The 24,907-nt window shown below is 46.1% G+C and overlaps 1 protein-coding gene across 2 annotated transcripts in view; it reads left to right on the forward strand.

Moving 5' to 3' along the window:
• The first annotated feature begins 16,870 nt into the window (after nucleotides 1-16,870).
• Nucleotides 16,871-24,907, forward strand: part of LOC115165234 (mitochondrial carnitine/acylcarnitine carrier protein) — a 39,140-nt gene continuing 31,103 nt past the window's right edge. For both annotated transcript variants that reach the window (XR_003870112.1, XM_029718229.1), the window contains exon 1: nucleotides 16,871-17,357. Coding sequence is in view for 1 of the 2 variants with exons in the window: in XM_029718229.1 (XP_029574089.1) it covers nucleotides 17,217-17,357 (141 nt within the window). In the remaining variant the exon portion in view is untranslated. The remainder of the gene's footprint in view (nucleotides 17,358-24,907) is intronic.

Raw genomic sequence — 24,907 nt, forward strand, 5'->3', positions numbered from 1 at the left:
CATCTGGTAACACACAGTAATACACTCACAGTAATACACTCACAGTAATACACACACAGTCATACACTCACAATAATACACTCACGGTAATACACACATCTGGTAACACACAGTAATACACACACAGTAATACACTCACAGTAATACACACATCTGGTAACACACAGTAATACACACACAGTAATACACTCACAGTAATACACACATCTGGTAACACACAGTAATACACACACAGTAATACACTCACAGTAATACACACATCTGGTAACACACAGTAATACACTCACAGTAATACACTCACAGTAATACACTCACAGTAATACACTCACAGTAATACACACACAGTAATACACTCACAGTAATACACACATCTGGTAACACACAGTAATACACTCACAGTAATACACTCACAGTAATACACTCACAGTAATACACACACAGTAATACACTCACAGTAATACACACATCTGGTAACACACAGTAATACACACACAGTAATACACTCACAGTAATACACACACAGTAATACACTCACGGTAATACACACATCTGGTAACACACAGTAATACACACACAGTAATACACTCACAGTAATACACACACGGTAATACACACACGGTAATACACTCACAGTAGTACACACACCGTAGTACACACACGGTAGTACACCCACGGTAATACACACATCTGGTAACACACAGTAATACACTCACAGTAATACACACATCTGGTAACACACAGTAAAACACTCACAGTAATACACACACAGTAATACACACACAGTAATACACACATCTGGTAACACACAGTAATACACTCACAGTAATACACACACAGTAATACACAGTAATACACACACAGTAATACACAGTAATACACACATCTGGTAATACACAGTAATACACAGTAATACACACACAGTAATACACAGTAATACACAGTAATACACACATCTGGTAACACACAGTAATACACTCACAGTAATACACACACAGTAATACACAGTAATACACACACAGTAATACACAGTAATACACACACAGTAATACACAGTAATACACAGTAATACACACATCTGGTAATACACAGTAATACACAGTAATACACACACAGTAATACACACACAGTAATACACACATCTGGTAATACACAGTAATACACAGTAATACACACACAGTAATACACAGTAATACACACACAGTAATACACACATCTGGTAATACACAGTAATACACAGTAATACACACACAGTAATACACAGTAATACACACACAGTAATACACACACAGTAATACACAGTAATACACACACAGTAATACACAGTAATACACACACAGTAATACACACACAGTAATACACAGTAATACACACACAGTAATACACAGTAATACACAGTAATACACAGTAATACACAGTAATACACACATCTGGTAATACACAGTAATACACAGTAATACACACTCAGAATGCAGCAGCCACTACTCTAAACCCTTTGACCCAGTGTACCACAGCACGCTTTGCTTTATCACAGATACCAGGTTTAATCCTCACCACTGCGTCCTTTATCAGAAGGTCTGCTGGACCTCACTAAAATCTCTTCATTACTCCCTTTTAGTTGACAAAGCATCCAACATATCTCACTTCTCTTTAAAGTATAAAATACAATGCCCCAAACCCGCTCACAGGGCTGGTTAACTCTTGAGGTCCCTTGTGTCTCTACCAACCAATCAGCTTTTAGTTTTAACGCCCCGCCATGTTTGGAATCATTTACTAACCTCATTATGTCTTGAATCCCTGGTGCCAATAGGGCAGTTTAGAATGCTGACGAGGAATGAACTCAATGATGTTTGTGAGTGTTTTGGTTGACTGTAAAAATGTATTTGTGTTGTGGTAATGTAGTGTTTCTGTAACTGCTGCTTTTTGCTGTTTTTATTAAATGATCATGTTGATTTGGGTAATGTTTGTTCTCAGGGCACCATTGAGAATGAGACGCTGATTTAAATTGGGCTTCTCTGAAAACATACAAGTTTAATAAAAAACACAAACCTAAGAGCCCGACCAAACCCTGACACTCTTAGTCCAACCATCCGTCCTTTTCTTCATCTCTCCAGGCGTCCTTCTCTCCATCTCTCCAGCCGTCCTTCTCTCCATCTCTCCAGCCGTCCTTCTCTCCATCTCTCCAGCCGTCCTTCTCTCCATCTCTCCAGCCGTCCTTCTCTCCATCTTTCCATCTCTCCATCCGTCCTTCTCTCCATCCGTTCTTCTCTCCATCTCTCCTCTCCTCTTCATCTCTCCTCTTATCTTCATCTCTCCTCTCCTCTTCATCTCTCCTCTTCTCATCTTAATCCCTCCTCTTCTCTCCTCTCCATCTCATCTCTCAATCTCCATCTCTCCTCTCCTCTTCATCTCTCCTCTTCTCCATCTCTCCATCTCTCCTCTCCTCTTCATCCCTCCACTTCTCTCCTCTCCTCTTCATCCCTCCACTTCTCTCCTCTTCTCTCCTCTTCATCCCTCCATCTCACCTCCTCTCCATCTCTCCTCTCCTCTTCATCCCTCCACTTCTCTCCTCATCCCTCCTCTCCTCTCCTCTTCATCTCTCCTCTCCTCTTCATCTCTCCTCTTATCTTCATCCCTCCTCTTCTCATCTTAATCCCTCCTCTTCTCTCCTCTCCATCTCCATATCTCTCCTCTCCTCTTCATCCCTCCACTTCTCTCCTCTTCTCTTCATCCCTCCACATCTCCTCTTCTCTCCATCTCTCCTCTCCTCTTCATCTCTCCATCTCTCCTCTCCTCTTCATCTCTCCATCTCTCCTCTTCTCTTCATCTCTCCTCTTCTCCATCTCTCCATCTCTCCTCTCCTCTTCTCCATCCACTTCTCTCCTCATCCCTCCTCTTCTCTCCTCTTCATCCCTCCATCTCACCTCCTCTCCATCTCTCCTCCCCTGAGAGAGAAGGGGTAGGAGAGGAGATAGACAAAGAAAAGTTGAGAGTGTGTATTAATCACAAAGACATTATATTTGGGTATTTTAGATCATTTTTTGGTGCAACATTTAAAATGTATTTATTTTTTGAGATATGTGGTGTTTCTTTCTTTGTGTCGCTGTGTTTGTAATGAATGTTGTGTGTGTGTGCTCTCTCCATGCAGTGAAGAGAAAACTAATACCTTAAGTTCATGCTCCTCTCCTTCCTCTGTACGTTTATCCATCCATCCTCCCTACCCGTCCTACAGAAATATGCAGAAATAGGGTGTTAGTACACACACACACACACACACACACACACACACACACACACACACACACACACACACACACACACACACACACACACACACACACACACACACACACACACACACACACACACACACACCACACACACACACACACACACAATCCTTGTGGGGACCAAACAATTGATTCCCATTCAAAATCCCATTTTCTATAACCCTAACTTTAACCCCTTATCCTAAACCCTTATCCTAAGCCCTTATACTAACCCTTATCCTAACCCTAAGCCTTATACTAACCTTTAACCCCTAATCCTAACCCTAACCCTTATACTAACCCTAACCTTTAACCCCTAATCCTAACCCTAAGCCTTATACTAACCCTAACCTTTAACCCCTAATCCTAAACCTTATCCTTACCCTTATACTAACCCTAACCTTTAAACCCTAATCCTTACTTGTAATTCTAACCCTAACTCTAAACCTAACCCCTAAACTTAAAATAGCCTTTTTCCTTGTGGGGACCGGCAAAATGTCCCCACTTGTCTGAATGCTCCTTGTTTTACTTATGGTACCCCCAAGGATAGTAAAAAAAAACACACACACACACGCACACGCACACACACACACACACACACACACACACACACACACACACACACACACACACACACACGAGGCCTATGGAATCCATGGACTAGTCAAGCTCTGTAGCAAACTTCTACTACTGGGCTGAAGGAGGAGAAGGAGGAGAGAGAGGGGGGTAGAGAGATGGAGAAGAGAGGGAGGTAGAGAGGAGAGAGGGAGGAGAGAGAGGGAGGAGAGAGGAGAGAGAGGGAGGAGAGAGAGGGGGGTAGAGAGATGGAGGAGAGAGAGGGGTAGAGAGGAGAGAGAGGGGGGTAGAGAGATGGAGGAGAGAGAGGGAGGAGAGAGGAGAGAGGGAGGAGAGAGAGGGAGGAGAGAGGAGAGAGAGGGAGGAGAGAGAGGGGGGTAGAGAGATGGAGGAGAGAGAGGGAGGAGAGAGGAGAGAGGGAGGAGAGAGAGGGAGGAGAGAGGAGAGAGAGGGAGGAGAGAGAGGGGGGTAGAGAGATGGAGGAGAGAGATGGAGGAGAGAGGGAGGTAGAGAGATGGAGGAGAGAGAGGGGAGAGAGGAGAGAGAGGGGGGTAGAGAGATGGAGGAGAGAGAGGAGAGAGAGGAGAGAGAGGAGAGAGAGGGGGGTAGAGAGATGGAGGAGAGAGGGGGGAGAGAGAGGGAGGTAGAGAGATGGAGGAGAGAGAGGGGGGAGAGAGATGGAGGAGAGAGGGAGGTAGAGAGATGGAGAAGAGAGGGAGGAGAGAGGAGAGAGAGGGAGGAGAGAGATGGAGGAGAGAGAGGGGGGAGAGAGATGGAGGAGAAGGGAGGTAGAGAGATGGAGAAGAGAGGGGGGTAGAGAGATGGAGAAGAGAGGGGGGTAGAGAGATGGAGAAGAGAGGGGGGTAGAGAGATGGAGAAGAGAGATGGAGGAGAGAGGAGAGAGAGGGAGGTAGAGAGATGGTGAAGGGGAGAGGGAGGTAGAGAGATGGAGGAGAGAGGAGAGAGAGGGAGGTAGAGAGATGGAGAAGAGAGGGATGAGAGAGATGGAGGAGAGAGGGAGGAGAGAGATGGAGGAGAGAGAGGGAGGTAGAGAGATGGAGAAGAGAGGGAGGAGAGAGGAGAGAGAGGGAGGTAGAGAGATGAAGAAGAGAGGGGGGTAGAGAGATGGAGAAGACAGGGGGTAGAGAGATGGAGAAGAGAGGGAGGAGAGAGGAGAGAGATGGAGAAGAGATGAAGAAGAGAGGGAGGAGAGAGAGGGAGGTAGAGAGATGGAGAAGAGAGGGAGGAGAGAGGAGAGAGAGGGAGTAGAGAGAGGGAGGAGAGAGAGAGAGAGGGAGGGAGTAGAGAAGAGAATCAGCAGTATCGTTCTCTGAATGTAAATAGAAGCTGCAGATCGTTATCTATCTTATCATTATCTGATCATTTCAATTGATCCTTTTTCAAAGTGATTATTTTAATGTCGCTTGGTTTCGTAGCTCCCACTGCTCTGTTCAGTTAGACTGCTGTTCCTGTGTGTCATCATATCTATGATAACAATCATTACAGCCTGTATGGTTTCCCTCTTTCTGTATTGGCTTGTAGTCCAGACGCTTGTGTTTAGATCCTAGAAAACCTTTCACCTTGTGTTTCTGTATGTTAGATAAACAGCAGCTATTGATTATTGATAAGGAATGTCATACCTGTAACAATTTATTAGTTAACATTGATTATCGATAAGAAATGTCATACCTGTAAAACAAAAAGGACAAACCAATGTTCAGTCAACGTTAAAAGAACATGATGTCATCATCGTTACATCATCGCCAGGAGTAGAAGCTCAACGCATCACCTCTTTTGAAAAGTGGGCAGGGCAAAGAGGAACAGGAGAGAAGCCTGATTGGCCCAGAGCACAGAGGCCAGTTTGTGGTGTTGTTCCAGGTTTGTAGCAGTGTCCCTGGGCATCTCAGAAGATTCATATGTCATATTAAATGTGGTTGAACGCTTTTAATGGCATTGTGAGCAGAGAGACTGCAATATAGACAAACTGGAATGAACCCACTATGCTCTACAGACTCCTCTCTCTCTCGCTCCAGCCTCTGCTCTGTGCTAGTCAGAACTAGGAAAGTCCGAAATTTCCCGACTTGCTAATTTGTTGAATATGGCAAGTACAACATTAACATGTCAGAGAGTTTGGAGTTTCCTAGTTCCGACTAAGAAGTTAATGTGTCGTATCTGTCAGGGTCAATTCAAGTAATGAGTTGAAAAATCCTCATAGAAATCAATTGTAAATTAACCTGTTGGTCTGTCTGTCTGTCTGTCGCAGCCTTCTTTTACAACTATAAACACAAAGAAAAACAACAACAACTACAAAAGGGAAATCTTTAAATATGAATATTTTACAATAACCAATAAGTATATGACTAATATGAATAATAATGTCAACATGAATACTATCTGAAGCCTCACAGAGGTTCTGGAGGAGGAAGGGAGGGATTAACAAGTGATATTGTACCTGCTTGTTGCATCGTGTATGTTATTAACCCCACAGCTACTAATAAACTGGGACTATGCATAACAAGATACCACTACACTGTGACTTATTGTGGGTGTGGGTATGGGTGTGGGTGTGCGTACGGGGGTGTGGGTGTGTGTATGGGTGTGTGTGTGTGTGCGTATGGGTGAGGGTGTGCGTATGGGGGTGTGGGTGTGCATATGGGGGTGTGGGTGTGCGTATGGGGGTCTGGGTGTGCGTGTGGGTGTGCTAATGGGGGTGTGGGGGTGGGTGTGTGCGTATGGGGTGTGGGGGTGGGTGTGTGCGTATGGGGGTGTGTGTGTGGGGGTGGGTGTGTGCGTATGGGGGTGTGTGTGTGTGTATGGGTGTGTGGGTGTGCGTATGGGGGGTGTGCGTATGGGGGTGTGCGTATGGGGGGTGTGCGTATGGGTGTGTGGGGGTGGGTGTGTGCGTATGGGGGTGTGGGTGTGCGTATGGGGGTGTGTGCGTATGGGGGTGTGTGTGTGTGTATGGGGGGTGTGCGTATGGGGGTGTGGGTGTGCGTATGGGGGGGTGGGTGTGTGCGTATGGGGGTGTGGGTGTGCGTATGGGGGTGTGTGTGTGGGGGTGGGTGTGTGCGTATGGGGGTGTGGGGGTGGGTGTGTGCGTATGGGGGTGTGGGTGTGCGTATGGGGGTGTGGGGGTGGGTGTGTGCGTATGGGGGTATGTGTGGGTGTGCGTATGGGTGTGTGGGTGTGTGTGTGCGTATGGGGGTGTGTGTGTGCGTATGGGGATGTGGGTGTGCGTATGGGGATGTGTGGGTCCAGACAAGACAACAATGCAACTGACCATCACATCCAGACAATACAACAATCAAATCAAACCGTATTTTTCACAACAGGTGTAGTCAACAGGTGTAGTCCTTACAGTGAAATGCTAAATTACAAGCCCTTAACAACAATGTACTTTTAAGAAAAATACCTCAAAAAATAAGAAATAAAAGTAACAAATAATTAAAGAGCAGCAGTAAAATAACAATAGTGAGACTATATACAGGGGGTACTGATACAGAGTCAATGTGGAGACTATACATGGGGAACCGGTACAGAGTCAATGTGCGGGGGCACCGGTTAGTCGAGGAAATTTAGGTAATATATACATGAGGGTAGATTTATTAAAGTGACATTTGCATATATAATAACTGAGAGTCGCAGCAGAGTAAAAGAAGGGGGTGGCAATGCAAGTTGTCTGGGTAGCCATTTGATTGTTCAGTAGTCTTTTGGCTTGGGGGTAGAAGCTGTTTAGAAGCCTCTTGGACCGAGACTTGGCGCTCCGGTACCGCTTGCCATGTGGTAGTAGAGAGAACAGTCTATGACTAGGGTGGATGGAGTCTTGGACAACTTGTAGGGCCTTCCTCTGACACCGCCTGGTATAGAGGTCATGGACGACAGGAAGCTTGGACCCAGTAATGTACCGGGCCGTACGCACTACCCTCTGTAGTGCCTTGCGGTCTGAGGTCGAGCAGTTACCAGGCAGTGATGCAACCAGTCAGGATGCTCTCGATCGTGCAGCTGTAGAACCTTTTGAGGATCTGAGGACCCATGCCAAATCTTTTCAGTCTCTTGAGGGGGAATAGGTTTTGTCGTGCCCTCTTCATGACTGTCTTGGTGTGGTTGGGCCATGTTAGTTTGTTGGTGATGTGGACACCAAGGAACTTGAAGCTCTCAACCTACTCCACTACAACACCGTCGATGAGAATGGGGATGTGCTCGGTCCTCCTTTTCCTGTAGTCCACAATCATCTCCTTTGTCTTGATCACGTTTAGGGAGAGGTTGTTGTCCTGGCACCACACTGCCAGGTCTCTAACCTCCCTATAGGCTGTCTCGTCATTGTTGGTGATCAGGCCTACCACTGTTGTGTCATCGGCAAACTTAATGATGGTGTTGGAGTCGTGCCTGGCCGTGCAGTCATGAGTGAACAGGGAGCACAGGAGGGGACTGAGCACGCACCCCTGAGGTACCCCAATTTTGAGGATTAGCATGGCGGATGTGTTTTTACCTACCCTCACCACCTGGGGGCGGGCCCGTCAGGAAGTCAGGAAGTCCATGATCTAGCTGCAGAGCGAGGTGTTTAGTCCCAGGGTCCTTAGCTTGATGATGAGCTTTGAGGGCACTATGGTGTTGAACGGTGAGCTGTAGTCAATAAATATAATTCTCACGTACACTACAGTTCAAAAGTTTTAAACTGGCAGCTTCAAGTACTAGACATCATTGTGACATCTAATGAACTTTGGTGGTCAAGATGTGTTGATATCTGTACTGATGGTGGAAAAGCCATGACAGGGAGACATAGTGGAGTGTTATTAACCTGTGGTGAGTTATTCAAAATGTTTGATGAACAAATACGATTTTATATGTAAGATGGCTAAATAAAGAGCAAAATTATTGATTATTATTATATTATTATTTGTGCCCTGGTCCTATAAGAGCTCTTTGTCACTTTCCACGAGCTGGGTTGTGACAAAAACGAATTTACTTGTACTTTATTCTTGGTCTTCCAAGCATAGCCTCCCTCCGTTCCTCAGGTGACCCCTGCTGGTATTGCACCACTAAGTGTCGCTAATACACTAAATCCCTCCTCTTAGATGTTTGACGAACATTTATGATAACACATCTCCAAACTGCAGATCTATGCATTATAACTTAACAAACCATTATCTAGTACTCAAAAAAGTATCTCTTGTATACAGTATTAACATATTTCCCAACAACAACATACTGTAATGTTTATTTCTACTTTCTTTCAACGACCAATCATAACACTGGTTACATTGCTGGAACTCTTCAGTTAACTATATTTATTTGACAATCATTTTTGCCATAACTTTTCTGTGATGGCTAGGGGTAGACTGCCCTGCCATTCAGACTGTGCCGGAGATTATTCTGGTCCATTATGGCAACAAATCTATCTAACATAGTCCTTCAGATGCACAACTTGTTGTCTGAGTCTTTGGGGGTCGAGGGTGTAGTTGAATGGCCTCATCAGGTTCAGACACTCGTCTAGGTAGTGTGTCTGGCTCTGCCCGGTCAGTGTCTGTCATTTATAGTCCATTGTCCTGACTGTGGTTGTATCCACAGTTTCACAAAAGAAACATGTCGCATGGCCCCCTTGCTATTCCTTTCCAGGAAGTTCCCATTCCAGTCCACAACAGCGTATGGCTCTGGTTCGAAGGTAGTTGACAACTTGTTCTGCTTTGATTGCTGTAGCAGAACAATGTCACCTTGTTGGATTGTGCTTTCAGTTGCTCTCCTAGATCTGTCTGCATTCTGTCAGCCCTTAAAGTAATTACAATTTAGCAGAATAACACTGAAGTGATAGATGTGCAGATGATGATGTGCAAGTAGAAATACTGGTGTGCAAAAGAGCAAAAAAGTAAATAAAAACAATATGTGTCACAGAAACAGAAATACCAGAAAACACATATACAGTACTTCTGCCACGTCCTGACCAAAAATACTAAACAACTACTCCCTCTGCTGGTCGTGACAGTACCCCCCCCTAAAGGTGCATACCCCGAATGCACCTAAAAAAGAAACCACAAAAATCCCCAATACCACAACAAAACCCAAAACCAAATACCCCCTAAACAAAAAAAAGGGAGGGAAGGGAGGGTGGCTGCCATCAACGACGGCGCTTGTGCTACACTCCCCCTCCCCAACCCACCTATCCTGGAGGTGGCTCTGGTTCGGGCCTACTGCCCTCCAGACTGTAGACAGACTTGTTTGGCTCCGGACCGTAGTCAGACTCACTCAGTTCCAGGTCGTAGGCAGACTCATTCCGTTTAATGCTGTAGGCAGACTCATTTAGTTCACAGTTAATCAAACACTTATTCAGTTCCGGGTCGCAGGCAGACTCCCTCGGCTCCGGGTCGCAGGCAGACTCCCTCGGTTCCGGACTGGACACTGTTGCCGGATACTCTGGACTGCACACTGTTGCCGGACACTCTGGACTGCACACTGTTGCCGGACACTCTGGACTGCACACTGTTGCCGGACACTCTGGACTGCACACTGTTGCCGGACACTCTGGACTGCACACTGTTGCCGGACACTCTGGACTGCACACTGTTGCCGGACACTCTGGACTGCACACTGTTGCCGGATACTCTGGACTGCACACTGTTGCAGGATACTCTGGACTGCACACTGTTGCAGAACTCTCGAGGCTGGGCTGACGCACTGGAAGCCTGATGCGTGGGGCTGGTAGAGGAGGTACCAGGCTGAAGACACGCACCCTAGGGCTAGTGCGGGAAGCAGGAACCGGCCGAGAGGAACTACTATTATGCACTATAAGCCTAATGCGTGGTGCTGGTACTGGAACTGCCAGTTTTAAACCACGCACCCCATGGCTAGTGCGAGGAGCGGGAACAGGCTGACTAGGACTAGGCTGATCCATGGGAAGCTTGATCCGTGGTGCTGGTACTGGTCGTGCCAGACTGGAGGTACTCACTTCTGGGTCAGCACGATAGGCGGGAACCGGAAAGACTGGGCCATGGAGGGGCACAGGTGGTCTTGACCGCACCTCCTGCACAACCCGTCCTGGCTGGATGGAACTAGCAGCCCTGCACGAGCGGGGTGTTGATACAGGGCGAACTGGGCAGTGCAGGGGCTTGATGGTTACTGTGCGTAGAGCGGGCGTAAGGTAGCCTGGTCCGAGGAGGCGTACCGGCGACCAGACGCGCTGCGCAGACATCCTCCTACAGGCTGGATGCCCACTCTAGCACGGCATCTGCGAGGGGCTGGAATAGCGCGCACCGGCCTGTGCGTGCGTATGGGCGAGATTGTGTGCACCTCAGCAAAACACGGCGCCCTCCACTCCATACGCTCCTCCACATACTCACGGGTAGCTGGCTTATGGCTCTTCCTTGGCCTAGCCAAACTACCTGTGTGCCCCCCCCAAAACAATTATTGGGGGTGCCTCTCCGGCTTCCTCGCCAGTCGCGTACCCCGGTAGCGTTCCCGGTCCTCACCAGCCTTCCTCCACGGGCCCTCTCCGGCCAGAATCTGTTCCCAACTCCATCTCTCACGATAGTCCATGTCCTCAACCTGCCGCTCCTTTCTCCGCTGCTTGGTCTTGGTTTGGTGGGTTGTTCTGTCACAATCTTCACCTTCATCTGAAGATATTTTGAAATCATTATCTGACCAATACGCAGCGGCTTGCGTGCTCCACATAATTTTATTTAAATTATGATGGACACGGACAAAACAATAAACATGAACGACTAGACAGTTTCACAGGCTATGTACTTACATACAGCAGTGCGAAATAAAACAACCCACAAAAACCAGGTGACAAACACACTCCTAATATATGACTCCCAATCAGGAACAACGATAACCAGCTGTCCCTGATCGGGAGCCACACAGACCAACATAGAACCAGAAATACCAGAAAACACATACACAGTACCTCTGCCACGTCCTGACCAAAAATACTGAACAACTACTCCCTCTGCTGGTCAGGACGTGACAATATGGGGATGAGGTAGGTAGTTGGGTGGGCTATTTACAGATGGGCTATATACAGCTGCAGAGATCGGTAAGCTGCTCAGATAGCTGATGCTTAAAGTTGGTGAGGGAGATATAAGTCTCCAACTTCAGCAATTTTTGCAATTCATTCCAGTCATTGGCAGCAGAGAACTGGAAGGAAAGGCGGCCAAAGTGGGTGTTGGCTTTGGGGATGACCAGTGAGATATACCTGCTGGATCGTGTGCTACGGGTGGGTGTTGTTATGGTGACCAGTGAGCTGAGATAAGGCGGAGCTTTACCCAGCAAAGACTTATAGATGACCTGGAGCCAGTGGGTCTGGCGACAAATATGTAGCGAGGGCCAGCCGACGAGAGCATACAGGTTGCAGTGGTGGGTGGTATATGGGGCTATGGTGACAAAACGTATGGCACTGTGATAGACTGCATCCAGTTTGCTGAGTAGAGTGTTGGAGGCTATTTTGTAAATTACATCGCCGAAGTCGAGGATCAGTAGCATAGTCAGTTTTATGAGGGTATGTTTTGCAGCGTGAGTGAAGGATGCTTTGTTGCGAAATAGGAAGCTGATTCTAGATTTAAGTTTGGATTGGAGATGCTTAACTAGTATGGGCTATCTGGGACGCTAGCGTCTCACCTGCGGGACACAGTGAAATAGCAGGGCGGCAAATTCAAAACAGCAAAAATCTCATAATTCTAATTTCTCAAACATACTACTATTTTACACCATTTTAAAGATGCACTTCTCCTTAATCCAACCACGTTGTCCGATTTCAAAAAGGCTTTACGGCGAAAGTAAAACATTAGATTACGTTAGGACAGTGCCTAAAAAATGAAAGCCACAAAGCCATTTTCCAAGCAAGGACAGGCGTCACAATAACCAGAAATACAGCTAAAATTAAGCACTAACCTTTGATCTTCATCAGATGGCACTCATAGGACTTCATGTTACACAATACATGTATGTTTTGCTCGATAAAGTTCATATTTATATCCAAAAAACCCATTTTACATTGGCCCGTAATGTTCAGAAATGCTTTTCCTCCAAAAACTTCCGGTGAATGAGAACATCAATTTATAGAAATACTAATCATAAACGTTGATAAAATATTAAACTGTTATTCAAAGAATTATAGATAAACATCTCCTTAACACAGTCCAAAAACACTGACATTGACTTTACTGACATTTCTTCCAGCTGTCGTGTGGTGAATGCACATGGCGGTGCGTGTTTCTCTACGTAGTAGATGTAGTCGTCCCCGTAGTGTAGAGATGCTGTTTGGCTACGTAGTAGATGTACTCGTCCCCGTAGTGTAGAGATGCTGTTTCTCTACGTAGTGGATGTACTCGTCCCCGTAGTGTAGAGATGCTGTTTGGCTACGTAGTAGATGTAGTCGTGTCCCCGTAGTGTAGAGATGCTTTTTGGCTACGTAGTAGATGTAGTCGTCCCCGTAGTGTAGAGATGCTGTTTGGCTACGTAGTAGATGTACTCGTCCCCGTAGTGTAGAGATGCTGTTTGGCTACGTAGTAGATGTAGTCGTCCCCGTAGTGTAGAGATGCTGTTTGGCTACGTAGTAGATGTAGTCGTGTCCCCGTAGTGTAGAGATGCTGTTTCTCTATGTAGTAGATGTACTCGTCCCCGTAGTGTAGAGATGCTGTTTGGCTACGTAGTAGATGTAGTCGTCCCCGTAGTGTAGAGATGCTGTTTGGCTACGTAGTAGATGTAGTCGTCCCCGTAGTGTAGAGATGCTGTTTGGCTACGTAGTGGATGTGTCCCCGTAGTGTAGAGATGCTGTTTCTCTACGTAGTAGATGTAGTCGTCCCCGTAGTGTAGAGATGCTGTTTCTCTACGTAGTGGATGTAGTTGTCCCCGTAGTGTAGAGATGCTGTTTCTCTACGTAGTAGATGTAGTCGTCCCCGTAGTGTAGAGATGCTGTTTCTCTACGTAGTAGATGTAGTCGTCCCCGTAGTGTAGAGATGCTGTTTGGCTACGTAGTAGATGTAGTCGTCCCCGTAGTGTAGAGATGCTGTTTCTCTACGTAGTAGATGTAGTCGTCCCCGTAGTGTAGAGATGCTGTTTGGCTGCGTAGTAGATGTAGTCGTCCCCGTAGTGTAGAGATGCTGTTTGGCTACGTAGTAGATGTAGTCGTCCCCGTAGTGTAGAGATGCTGTTTGGCTGCGTAGTAGATGTACTCGTCCCCGTAGTGTAGAGATGCTTTTTGGCTACGTAGTAGATGTAGTCGTCCCCGTAGTGTAGAGATGCTGTTTGGCTACGTAGTGGATGTGTCCCCGTAGTGTAGAGATGCTGTTTCTCTACGTAGTAGATGTACTCGTCCCCGTAGTGTAGAGATGCTGTTTGGCTACGTAGTAGATGTACTCGTCCCCGTAGTGTAGAGATGCTGTTTGGCTACGTAGTAGATGTAGTCGTCCCCGTAGTTTAGAGATGCTGTTTCTCAACATAGTAGATGTGGTTATCCCCGTAGTGTAGAGATGAATTTCCAGTGCCCATCTCTCGATCCTCGCTGTTTGTTTGGATTTTGAAGAATAAATAGTCTCTAAAGGCTTGTGGTCAGTTACCATTGCAAAGGCTTTGCCATAGAGAAAACATGAAACTTCTCGCACGCCCAGACTATGGCGAGTGCCTCTCTTTCAGTCTGAGAATAGCGCTGCTCTGCATCTGTGAGAGCACGGCTAGCGTAGTACACTGGCCTGTGTGAACCATCTTTTTGCTTCTGACTCAAGATAGCCCCTAGCCCCACTGGACTAGCATCCACAATCACATGTCTCTGCATCTTGATTGAAGTAGGCCATGTTTTGTGACCTGGCCAGTGCGTTCTTCAGCGCGTTGAATGATGATTCTTGTTCATCTCCCCATGTCCGTTTGCATGATGTTTTTGTGATGCTTCTCTGCGGTTCGGATGTGGTTGCCAGATTAGGGATACATCTGCACAGTAGTTTACTAGTCCTAAGAAACTCCTTACTTCAGCAGCATTTGTCGGTCTGTGTGTTCTGCACCGCTTCCACCTTTGACTGTTCTGCTCTGATGCCGTTCTTCGAGAGAACGTGGCCCACGAACTCCATCTCCGTCAGTCGGAATTCACATTTGTCACTGTTGAGATTGAGCCCCCTCTCCTGCAGTCGTCTCAGGACTTGGTGTAGTCGTTTGTTCTGTTCTTGTGTGTTCTTCCCAAACACAATGATATCATCTGAGATGTTGTGGACCCCCTTGATGCCTTGTAGGACTTAAGGGATGATGTGTTGATATGTCTCAGGAGCAGAGGAGACACTGAAACATTAGTCTCTTGTTGCGGCACAAACCTGTGTGAGTCACATGTGGTCAGGGAACGAGACTCGAGTTTCAGTTCGATCTGATGATATCCCCACTTTAGGTCCAGTTTTGAGAAGACCACTTCTCCTGACATGTCCTCCTGGTGATATCCCCACTAACTGGCTGGCCATTGACTAATAACAGTATTTCAGCGTCATCAGTACTGATAGGAAGTGTGAACATGTTAACTGGCTGGCCATTGACTAATACATGTATTTCAGGGTCATGAGTATTGCTGGGAAGTGTGGCCCTCCTGACCACATCTGAAGCATTTAACATCGTGGTCATCATTAGATGTCTTGTCCTCCTGACCAGATCTGAAGCATTGTCATGTCCTGACCATGGTAAGCTGTTATTTTCTATGGTAGAGTAAGTCAGGGCGTGACAGGGGGGTTTATTCTATGTTGGTTTGTTTGGGATGATCTCCAATTAGAGGCAGCTGGTCCTCGTTGTCTCTAATTGGAGATCATACTTAAGTAGGGGTTTTTTTCCACCTGGGTTTGTGGGATCTTGTTTTTGCACAGCTCTGTAAAGCCTGCAGAACGTGACGTTCGTGTTTCTTTGTTTATTGTTTTTTTTATAGTGTTCTGAGTTAGTAATAAATATTTATCATGAGCACTCAACACACTGCACCTTGGTCTCCTCCTTACGACGAGCATTACAAGCATTTATCATTGTGGTCATCATTAGATGTCTTGTCCTCCTGACCAGATCTGATCACATCAAACGGCTGGTCAGAATGAACATCAAACGGCTGGTCAGAATGCACATCAAACGGCTGGGTCAGAATGCACATCAAACGGCTGGGTCAGAATGCACATCAAACGGCTGGTCAGAATGCACATCAAACGGCTGGTCAGAATGCACATCAAACGGCTGGTCAGAATGCACATCAAACGGCTGGTCAGAATGCACATCAAACGGCTGGTCAGAATGCACATCAAACGGCTGGTCAGAATGCACATCAAACGGCTGGGTCAGAATGCACATCAAACGGCTGGTCAGAATGCACATCAAACGGCTGGGTCAGAATGCACATCAAACGGCTGGGTCAGAATGCACATCAAACGGCTGGGTCAGAATGCACATCAAACGGCTGGGTCAGAATGCACATCAAACGGCTGGTCAGAATGCACATCAAACGGCTGGTCAGAATGCACATCAAACGGCTGGTCAGAATGCACATCAAACGGCTGGTCAGAATGCACATCAAACGGCTGGGTCAGAATGCACATCAAACGGCTGGTCAGAATGCACATCAAACAGCTGGTCAGAATGCACATCAAACGGCTGGGTCAGAATGCACATCAAACGGCGGGAGAGAAGGTAAGCTCAGTTTCATTGTTCTTAGCTTCTTTTGCTAGCTAGCACACTTGTTTACTGGTTAGCTGTGTTAACTGAACGACTAGGCTATGTTTTCATGAAAAGACCCTTTACAAATTCACTTTTCCTGCACTCGCCCAGCTTCTTGAGTGGATAAGGTTTATTTTATTTCCATATCCTCGTTGCCAGTTGTAATGTATCAACTTGACTCAGAACTCACGGGAATCTTGTACTTTATTCTTGGTCCTCCAAGCATAGCCTCCCTCCGTTCCTCAGGTGACTCCTGGTGCCCTGCTGGTATTGTACCACTAGGTGTCGCTAATACACTACAGCAAGAAATCTAGAGTTGTGCACTGCTTTGCATGCACACCTAAAAATAGATTTTCCATAGACCTGGAGCGGAGAGGACAGCCGCTAAGGGTCAAGTCTTCATGAACAAGAGAGCGATGTTTGTTGATGTTGTTACATTTGGTTTCATCTCACTTTTGTTTATTGTTTTTTGTCACTTGCCTATGGCAATGTAAACCTATGCTTCCCATGCCAATAAAATCCCTTTGAATTGAGAAGAGGTTCAACGGAAGTCCAGCAGAAAAAGAGACAGTCGGGGGCAGAGAGGAGGAGACACGTGATGTTGAGTGTGTGTTTAAGTGCACAGTTTGAACCGTTGGGGATCAGAAGGGAAGTCACGTGCGCAATGAGGGGGAAGAAGAGAGTGCGTGAGTGTCCAGTAGGTTATTATGTGAGAAGAGAATGGGAGAGTTGGGAGAGTTGGAGCTGGAGCTCCTCCAGGGTAACCAGGAGAAACATATCTCTCCGTTAAAGAACTTTGTGGCGGGAGGAGCCGGAGGAGCGTGCCTTCTGTTCGTGGGACACCCGCTCGACACAATCAAGGTGACTTTATTTATGTACCGTTACTTCTAGCGTTTTTAGCCTATATATAGGGACATCAAACATTCTGCTGCACAGGCACTGTGGCTCTAGTCTAGTGCGCTCAGTTAAATTGTGTTTGAGAGCATTTTTATGAGTGAGTGGGACGTAATGAGTGGGACGTAATGAGTGGGACGTAATGATGGGACATAATGAGTGGGACATAATGAGTGGGACATAATGAGTGTGACGTAATGAGTGGGACATAAGGAGTGGGACATAATGAGTGGGACATAATGAGTGGGACATAATGATGGGACATAATGAGTGGGACATAATGAGTGGGACATAATGAGTGGGACATAATGAGTGGGACATAATGAGTGGGACATAATGAGTGGGACATAATGATGGGACATAATGAGTGGGACATAATGAGTGGGACATAATGAGTGGGACATAATGATGGGACATAATGAGTGGGACATAATGAGTGGGACATAATGAGTGGGACGTAATGAGTGGGACGTAATGAGTGGGACATAATGAGTGGGACATAATGATGGGACATAATGAGTGGGACATAATGAGTGGGACATAATGAGTGGGACATAATGATGGGACATAATGAGTGGGACATAATGAGTGGGACATAATGAGTGGGACATAATGAGTGGGAAATGGATGTCATTGTTGCAGTTGTTTAATTATTTTATATTATGCTAATTTCCCTCATGTGGAAAGTTTGTGTTACTATCTTCCACAAACTTGCATTTTCACCCTATAAAATGTAGTGGAATTACCCATCCTTCTGACCTCAGATTGGTGATGTTAGTATAGAGTTTATAGTCATCACGACGACATAAAATTTATTGCTTAAAACTGATCAATATCCAGCGGTGTAAAAATACTTTGAAGTTCTACTTAACTCGTTTTTTGGGGTATCTGTACTTTACTATTTTCTATTTTTGACAACTTTTACTTCACTACATTCCTAAAGAAAATAATGTACTTTTTACTCCATACATTTTCCCTGACACCCAAAAGTACTCGTTACATTTTGAGTGTTTAGCAGGACAGAAAATTGTCATTCACACACTTAACAAGGATTACGCTACACTCGCATTAACATCTGCTAACCATGTGTATGTGATTTGATTTTTATTTGACTTATCAAAAGAACCTCCCTGGTCATTCCTACTGCCTCTGATCTGGAGGACTCACTAAACAGAGAACATCCCTGGTCATCCCTACTGCCTCTGATCTGGTGGACTCACTAAACAGAGAACATCCCTGGTCATCTCTACTGCCTCTGATCTGGAGGACTCACTAAACAGAGAACATCCCTGGTCATCCCTACTGCCTCTGATCTGGAGGACTCACTAAACAGAGAACATCCCTGGTCATCTCTACTGCCTCTGATCTGGAGGACTCACTAAACAGAGAACATCCCTGGTCATCCCTACTGCCTCTGATCTGGAGGACTCACTAAACAGAGAACATCCCTGGTCATCCCTACTGCCTCTGATCTGGAGGACTCACTAAACAGAGAACATCCCTGGTCATCCTTACTGCCTCTGATCTGGAGGACTCACTAAACAGAGAACATCCCTGGTCGTCCCTACTGCCTCTGATCTGGAGGACTCACTAAACAGAGAACATCCCTGGTCATCCCTACTGCCTCTGATCTGGAGGACTCACTAAACAGAGAACATCCCTGGTCATCTTTACTGCCTCTGATATGGAGGACTCACTAAACAGAGAACATCCCTGGTCATCCTTACTGCCTCTGATCTGGAGGACTCACTAAACAGAGAACATCCCTGGTCATCCCTACTGCCTCTGATCTGGAGGACTCACTAAACAGAGAACATCCCTGGTCATCCCTACTGCCTCTGATCTGGTGGACTCACTAAACAGAGAACATCCCTGGTCATCCCTACTGCCTCTGATCTGGAGGACTCACTAAACAGAGAACATCCCTGGTCATCTCTACTGCCTCTGATCTGGAGGACTCACTAAACAGAGAACATCCCTGGTCATCCCTACTGCCTCTGATCTGGAGGACTCACTAAACAGAGAACATCCCTGGTCATCCCTACTGCCTCTGATCTGGTGGACTCACTAAACAGAGAACATCCCTGGTCATCCCTACTGCCTCTGATCTGGAGGACTCACTAAACAGAGAACATCCCTGGTCATCCCTACTGCCTCTGATCTGGAGGACTCACTAAACAGAGAACATCCCTGGTCATCCCTACTGCCTCTGATCTGGAGGACTCACTAAACAGAGAACATCCCTGGTCATCCCTACTGCCTCTGATCTGGTGGACTCACTAAACACAAATGCATCGTTTGTAAATGATGTCTGAGTGTTGGAGTGTGTCCCTGGCTATCCGTAAATAAAATAAAAAATTGTGCCGCCTGGTTTGCTTAATATAAGGAATTTTATATTATTCATACTTTTACTCTTGATACTTAAGTATATTTAAAATCAAGTACTTTTTCTCAAGTAGTAATTTACTGGGTGACTTTCACATTTACTTGAGTCATTTTCTATTATGTTATCTTTACTTTTACTCAAGTATGACAATTGGGTACTTTTTCCACCACTGTCAATATCTTTGGTTTTGTACTGTTGATTTTGTCACGCACTTGGGTCCGCAGGACTTACATTTCAAACTCTCAAATGGCACGAAAAATGTTGGGTGTTCTCTCTATAAACTTGTTGGCCACACACCAATACATAGATTTAAATTTGAAGCTATCACTTAAAGCTGCAATATGTAACTGTTTGGGTGACCCGACCAACTTCACATAGAAATAAATGTAACTGAATGTAACTGAAAGACTAGTCTAAGATGCAGTAGATCTACTCTGTGTTATAGATCTGTCATTATCATTGAAAGTCTAAGATGCAGTAGATCTGTTCTATGTGCGCTATTTCTATGCTTCCCGTTCTTAAGTTTAGTCATTTGCTGTATTTACTTTCAGTTTTGTTTCAAACAGCTGAAAATACTATATTGTGGGTTATTGAGAAGATATTTCACAGCGGTTTAGATTTTACAATGATTCTCTACATTCTGACTGCTTGTTTTATTCAGATAAACTGAAATTAGGCGAACTTTTCAGTTGTGTAGTTTCAACAGTGCGTGTCCCTTCCTTAATCGATGAGAGGGTTTTTGTTGTGTGAGCAGTTTATAAGGTGCTCGTAAAAAGTAGTATGATTACTATCGTTGCACATGTACGTGTAGATAGTACATTTTATGTTTTCAATATATCAGAAACTGTTTCTGCATATTGTTTATTGACCTGGACACGTAAAACTGTGTTTTGACATTGGCCTATTTATCAAAAACGTCTTGTCAACAGGAAGCAGTGACATCATCATTTTCAACTTACATTTTAGGAATTTAAATGGATCTTTCCAACATTAATTTCCAATGTTATTGTACTGAATCAGTTAAAAAAAAACAGCTGAATGAGTCCGAAAACGTGCTACGATGGATTTATTTTGATGATTGTTACCAGAAATCACCAAACCGGGTTAGCCTGCCTCTATATTCCACCTGTTGAACCTACTGTATGTGTGTGTGTGTGTGTGAGTGTATAACCAGTGCCAGTTGACTCTGTTGTGTGTTTGAATGCATGACAGACAGACAGGCAGACAGACAGGCAGACAGACAGGCAGACAGACAGGCAGATAGACAGGCAGATAGACAGGCAGATAGACAGGCAGACAGGCAGACAGACAGACAGACAGACAGACAGACAGACAGACAGACAGACAGACAGACAGACAGACAGACAGACAGGCAGACAGACAGGCAGACAGACAGGCAGATAGACAGGCAGACAGACAGGCAGATAGACAGGCAGATAGACAGGCAGATAGACACGTACTCCTAGGACCTACAACGATAGCCTCAAGCCTTTCATGCATCAATCAACCAGGGGTTGTGTGTCCTATAGGGTAGGTTTCTGTGGGTTAACTGCCCTGAACAAGGCAGTTAACCCACTGTTCCTAGACTGTCATTGAAATAAGAATTTGTTCTAAACTGACTTGCCTAGTTAAATAAAGGTTAAAAAAAATAGCTGGGACCCTTTGGATGGCAAATCAGAGGAAGATTTTCAAAAAGTAAGTGAATACTTTATCGTTATATCTGAATGTATGAAACCTGTGCCGGTGGAAAAATATTTTGATGAAGGGCACCATCCACAAATAATCGCATGGTGTGTTTTCGCTGTAATAGCTACTGTAAATCAGACAGTGCAGTTAGATTAACAAGAATGTAAGCTTTCAGCAGATATAAGATACTAATATGTACCTAAATGTTTAAAATCCATAATATTTATGATTATTTGAACTGCTTGCAGGACACCGATCCTTTCTTCTGATGAGCCTTCCTCCCCTCAGCAGTTCCCCTGTTCGCGGTACGGTGGGGTAATAGTGGGGTAATAGTGGTACGGTGGGGTAATAGTGGTACGGTGGGGTAATAGTGGGGTAATAGTGGTACGGTGGGGTAATAGTGGTACGGTGGGGTAATAGTGGGGTAATAGTGGTACGGTGGGGTAATAGTGGTACGGTGGGGTAATAGTGGTACGGTGGGGTAATAGTGGGGTAATAGTGGTACGGTGGGGTAATAGTGGGTAATAGTGGTACGGTGGGGTTATAGTGTTACGGTGGGGTAATAGTGGGGTAATTGTGGTACGGTGGGGTAATAGTGGTATGGTGGGGTAATAGTGGTACGACGGGGTAATAGTGGGGTAATAGTGGTACGGTGGGGTAATAGTGGTTCGGCGGGGTAATAGTGGTACGGTGGGGTAATAGTGGGGTAATAGTGGTACGGTGGGGTAACAGTGGTACGGTGGGGTAATAGTGGTACGGTGGGGTAATAGTGGGGTAATAGTGGGGTAATAGTGGTGCGGTGGGGTAATAGTGGTACGGTGGGGTAATAGTGGTACGGCGGGGTAATAGTGGGGTAATAGTGGTACGATGGGGTAATAGTGGTACGGTGGGGTAATAGTGGTACGGTGGGGTAATAGTGGGGTAATAGTGATGCGGTGGGGTAATAGTGGTACGGTGGGGTAATAGTGGTACGGCGGGGTAATAGTGGGGTAATAGTGGGGTAATAGTGGTACGGTGGGGTAATAGTGGGGTAATAGTGGTACGGTGGGGTAATAGTGGTACGGTGGGGTAATAGTGGTACGGTGGGGTAATAGTGGGGTAATTGTGGTACGGTGGGGTAATAGTGGTTCGGTGGGGTAATAGTGGTTCGGTGGGGTAATAGTGGTTCGGTGGGGTAATAGTGGGGTAATAGTGGTACGGTGGGGTAATAGTGGTACGGTGGGGTAATAGTGGTACGGCGGGGTAATAGTGGTACGGTGGGGTAATAGTGGTACGGTGGGGTAATAGTGGTACGGTGGGGTAATAGTGGGGTAATAGTGGGGTAATAGTGGGGTAATAGTGGGGTAATAGTGGTTCGGTGGGGTAATAGTTGTTCGGTGGGGTAATAGTGGTACGGTGGGGTAATAGTGGGGTAATAGTGGTACGGTGGGGTAATAGTGGTACGGTGGGGTAATAGTGGTACGGTGGGGTAATAGTGGGGTAATAGTGGTACGGTGGGGTAATAGTGGGGTAATTGTGGTACGGTGTGGTAATAGTGGTTCGGTGGGGTAATAGTGGTTCGGTGGGGTAATAGTGGGGTAATAGTGGTACGGTGGGGTAATAGTGGGGTAATAGTGGTACGGTGGGGTAATAGTGGTACGGTGGGGTAATAGTGGTACGGTGGGGTAATAGTGTTACGGTGGGGTAATAGTGGGGTAATAGTGGGGTAATAGTGGGCTAATAGTGGTACGGTGGGGTAATAGTGGTACGGTGGGGTAATAGTGGTACGGTGGGGTAATAGTGGTACGGTGGGGTAATAGTGGGGTAATAGTGGTACGGTGGGGTAATAGTGGTACGGTGGGGTAATAGTGGTACAGTGGGGTAATAGCTGTACGGTGGGGTAATAGTTGGGTAATAGTGGTACGGTGGGGTAATAGTGGTACGGTGGGGTAATAGTAGGGTAATAGTGGGGTAATAGTGGGGTAATTGTGGTACGGTGGGGTAATAGTGGTGCGGTGGGGTAATAGTGGGATAATAGTGGTACGGTGGGGTAATAGTGGTACGGTGGGGTAATAGTGGGGTAATAGTGGGGTAATAGTGGGGTAATTGTGGTACGGTGGGGTAATAGTGGTGCGGTGGGGTAATAGTGGTGCGGTGGGGTAATAGTGGTGCGGTGGGGTAATAGTGGTACGGTGGGGTAATAGTGGGGTAATAGTGGGGTAATTGTGGTACGGTGGGGTAATAGTGGTACGGTGGGGTAATAGTGGTTCGGTGGGGTAATGGTGGGGTAATAGTGGTACGGTGGAGTAATAGTTGGGTAATAGTGAGGTAATAGTGGGGTAATAGTGGTACGGTGGGGTAATAGTGGGGTAATAGTGGGGTAATAGTGGGGTAAGTGGTACGGTGGGGTAATAATGGTACGGTGGGGTAATAGTGGTACGGTGGGGTAATAGTGGTTCGGTGGGGTAATAGTGGTACGGTGGGGTAATAGTGGGGTAATAGTGGTTCAGCGGGGTAATAGTGGTTCGGTGGGGTAATAGTGGTTCGGTGGGGTAATAGTGGTACAGTGGGGTAATAGTGGTACAGTGGGGTAATAGTGGTACAGTGGGGTAATAGTGGTACAGTGGGGTAATAGTGGTACGGTGGGGTAATAGTGGGGTAATAGTGGTACAGTGGGGTAATAGTGGTACAGTGGGGTAATAGTGGTACAGTGGGGTAATAGTGGTACGGTGGGGTAATAGTGGTACGGTGGGGTAATAGTGGGGTAATAGTGGGGTAATAGTGGTTCGGTGGGGTAATAGTGGTTCGGTGGGGTAATAGTGGTACAGTGGGGTAATAGTGGTACAGTGGGGTAATAGTGGTATGGTGGGGTAATAGTTTTACGGCGGGGTAATAGTGGTAATACTGGTACGGTGGGGTAATAGTGGTACGGTGGGGTAATAGTGGGGTAATAGTGGGGTAATAGTGGTAATACTGGTACGGTGGGGTATTAGTGGGGTAATAGTGGGGTAATAGTGGGGTAATAGTGGTACGGTGGGGTAATAGTGGGGTAATAGTGGTATGGTGGGGTAATAGTGGTGCGGTGGGGTAATAGTGGTACGGTGGGGTAATAGTGGGGTAATAGTGGTACGGTGGGGTAATAGTGGGGTAATAGTGGTACGGTGGGGTAATAGTGGTACGGTGGGGTAATAGTGGTACGGTGGGGTAATAGTGGTACGGTGGGGTAATAGTGGTATGGTGGGGTAATAGTGGTACGGTGGGGTAATAGTGGTATGGTGGGGTAATAGTGGTATGGTGGGGTAATAGTGGTACGGTGGGGTAATAGTGGTATGGCGGGGTAATAGTGGTGCGGTGGGGTAATAGTGGTATGGTGGGGTAATAGTGGGGTAATAGTGGTACGGTGGGTTTAATAGTGGAGTAATAGTGGTTCGGTGGGGTAATAGTGGTTTGGTGGGGTAATAGTTGT

This window comes from Salmo trutta, chromosome 28 (assembly GCF_901001165.1).
Source record: "Salmo trutta chromosome 28, fSalTru1.1, whole genome shotgun sequence".
Classification (NCBI taxonomy): domain Eukaryota; kingdom Metazoa; phylum Chordata; class Actinopteri; order Salmoniformes; family Salmonidae; genus Salmo; species Salmo trutta.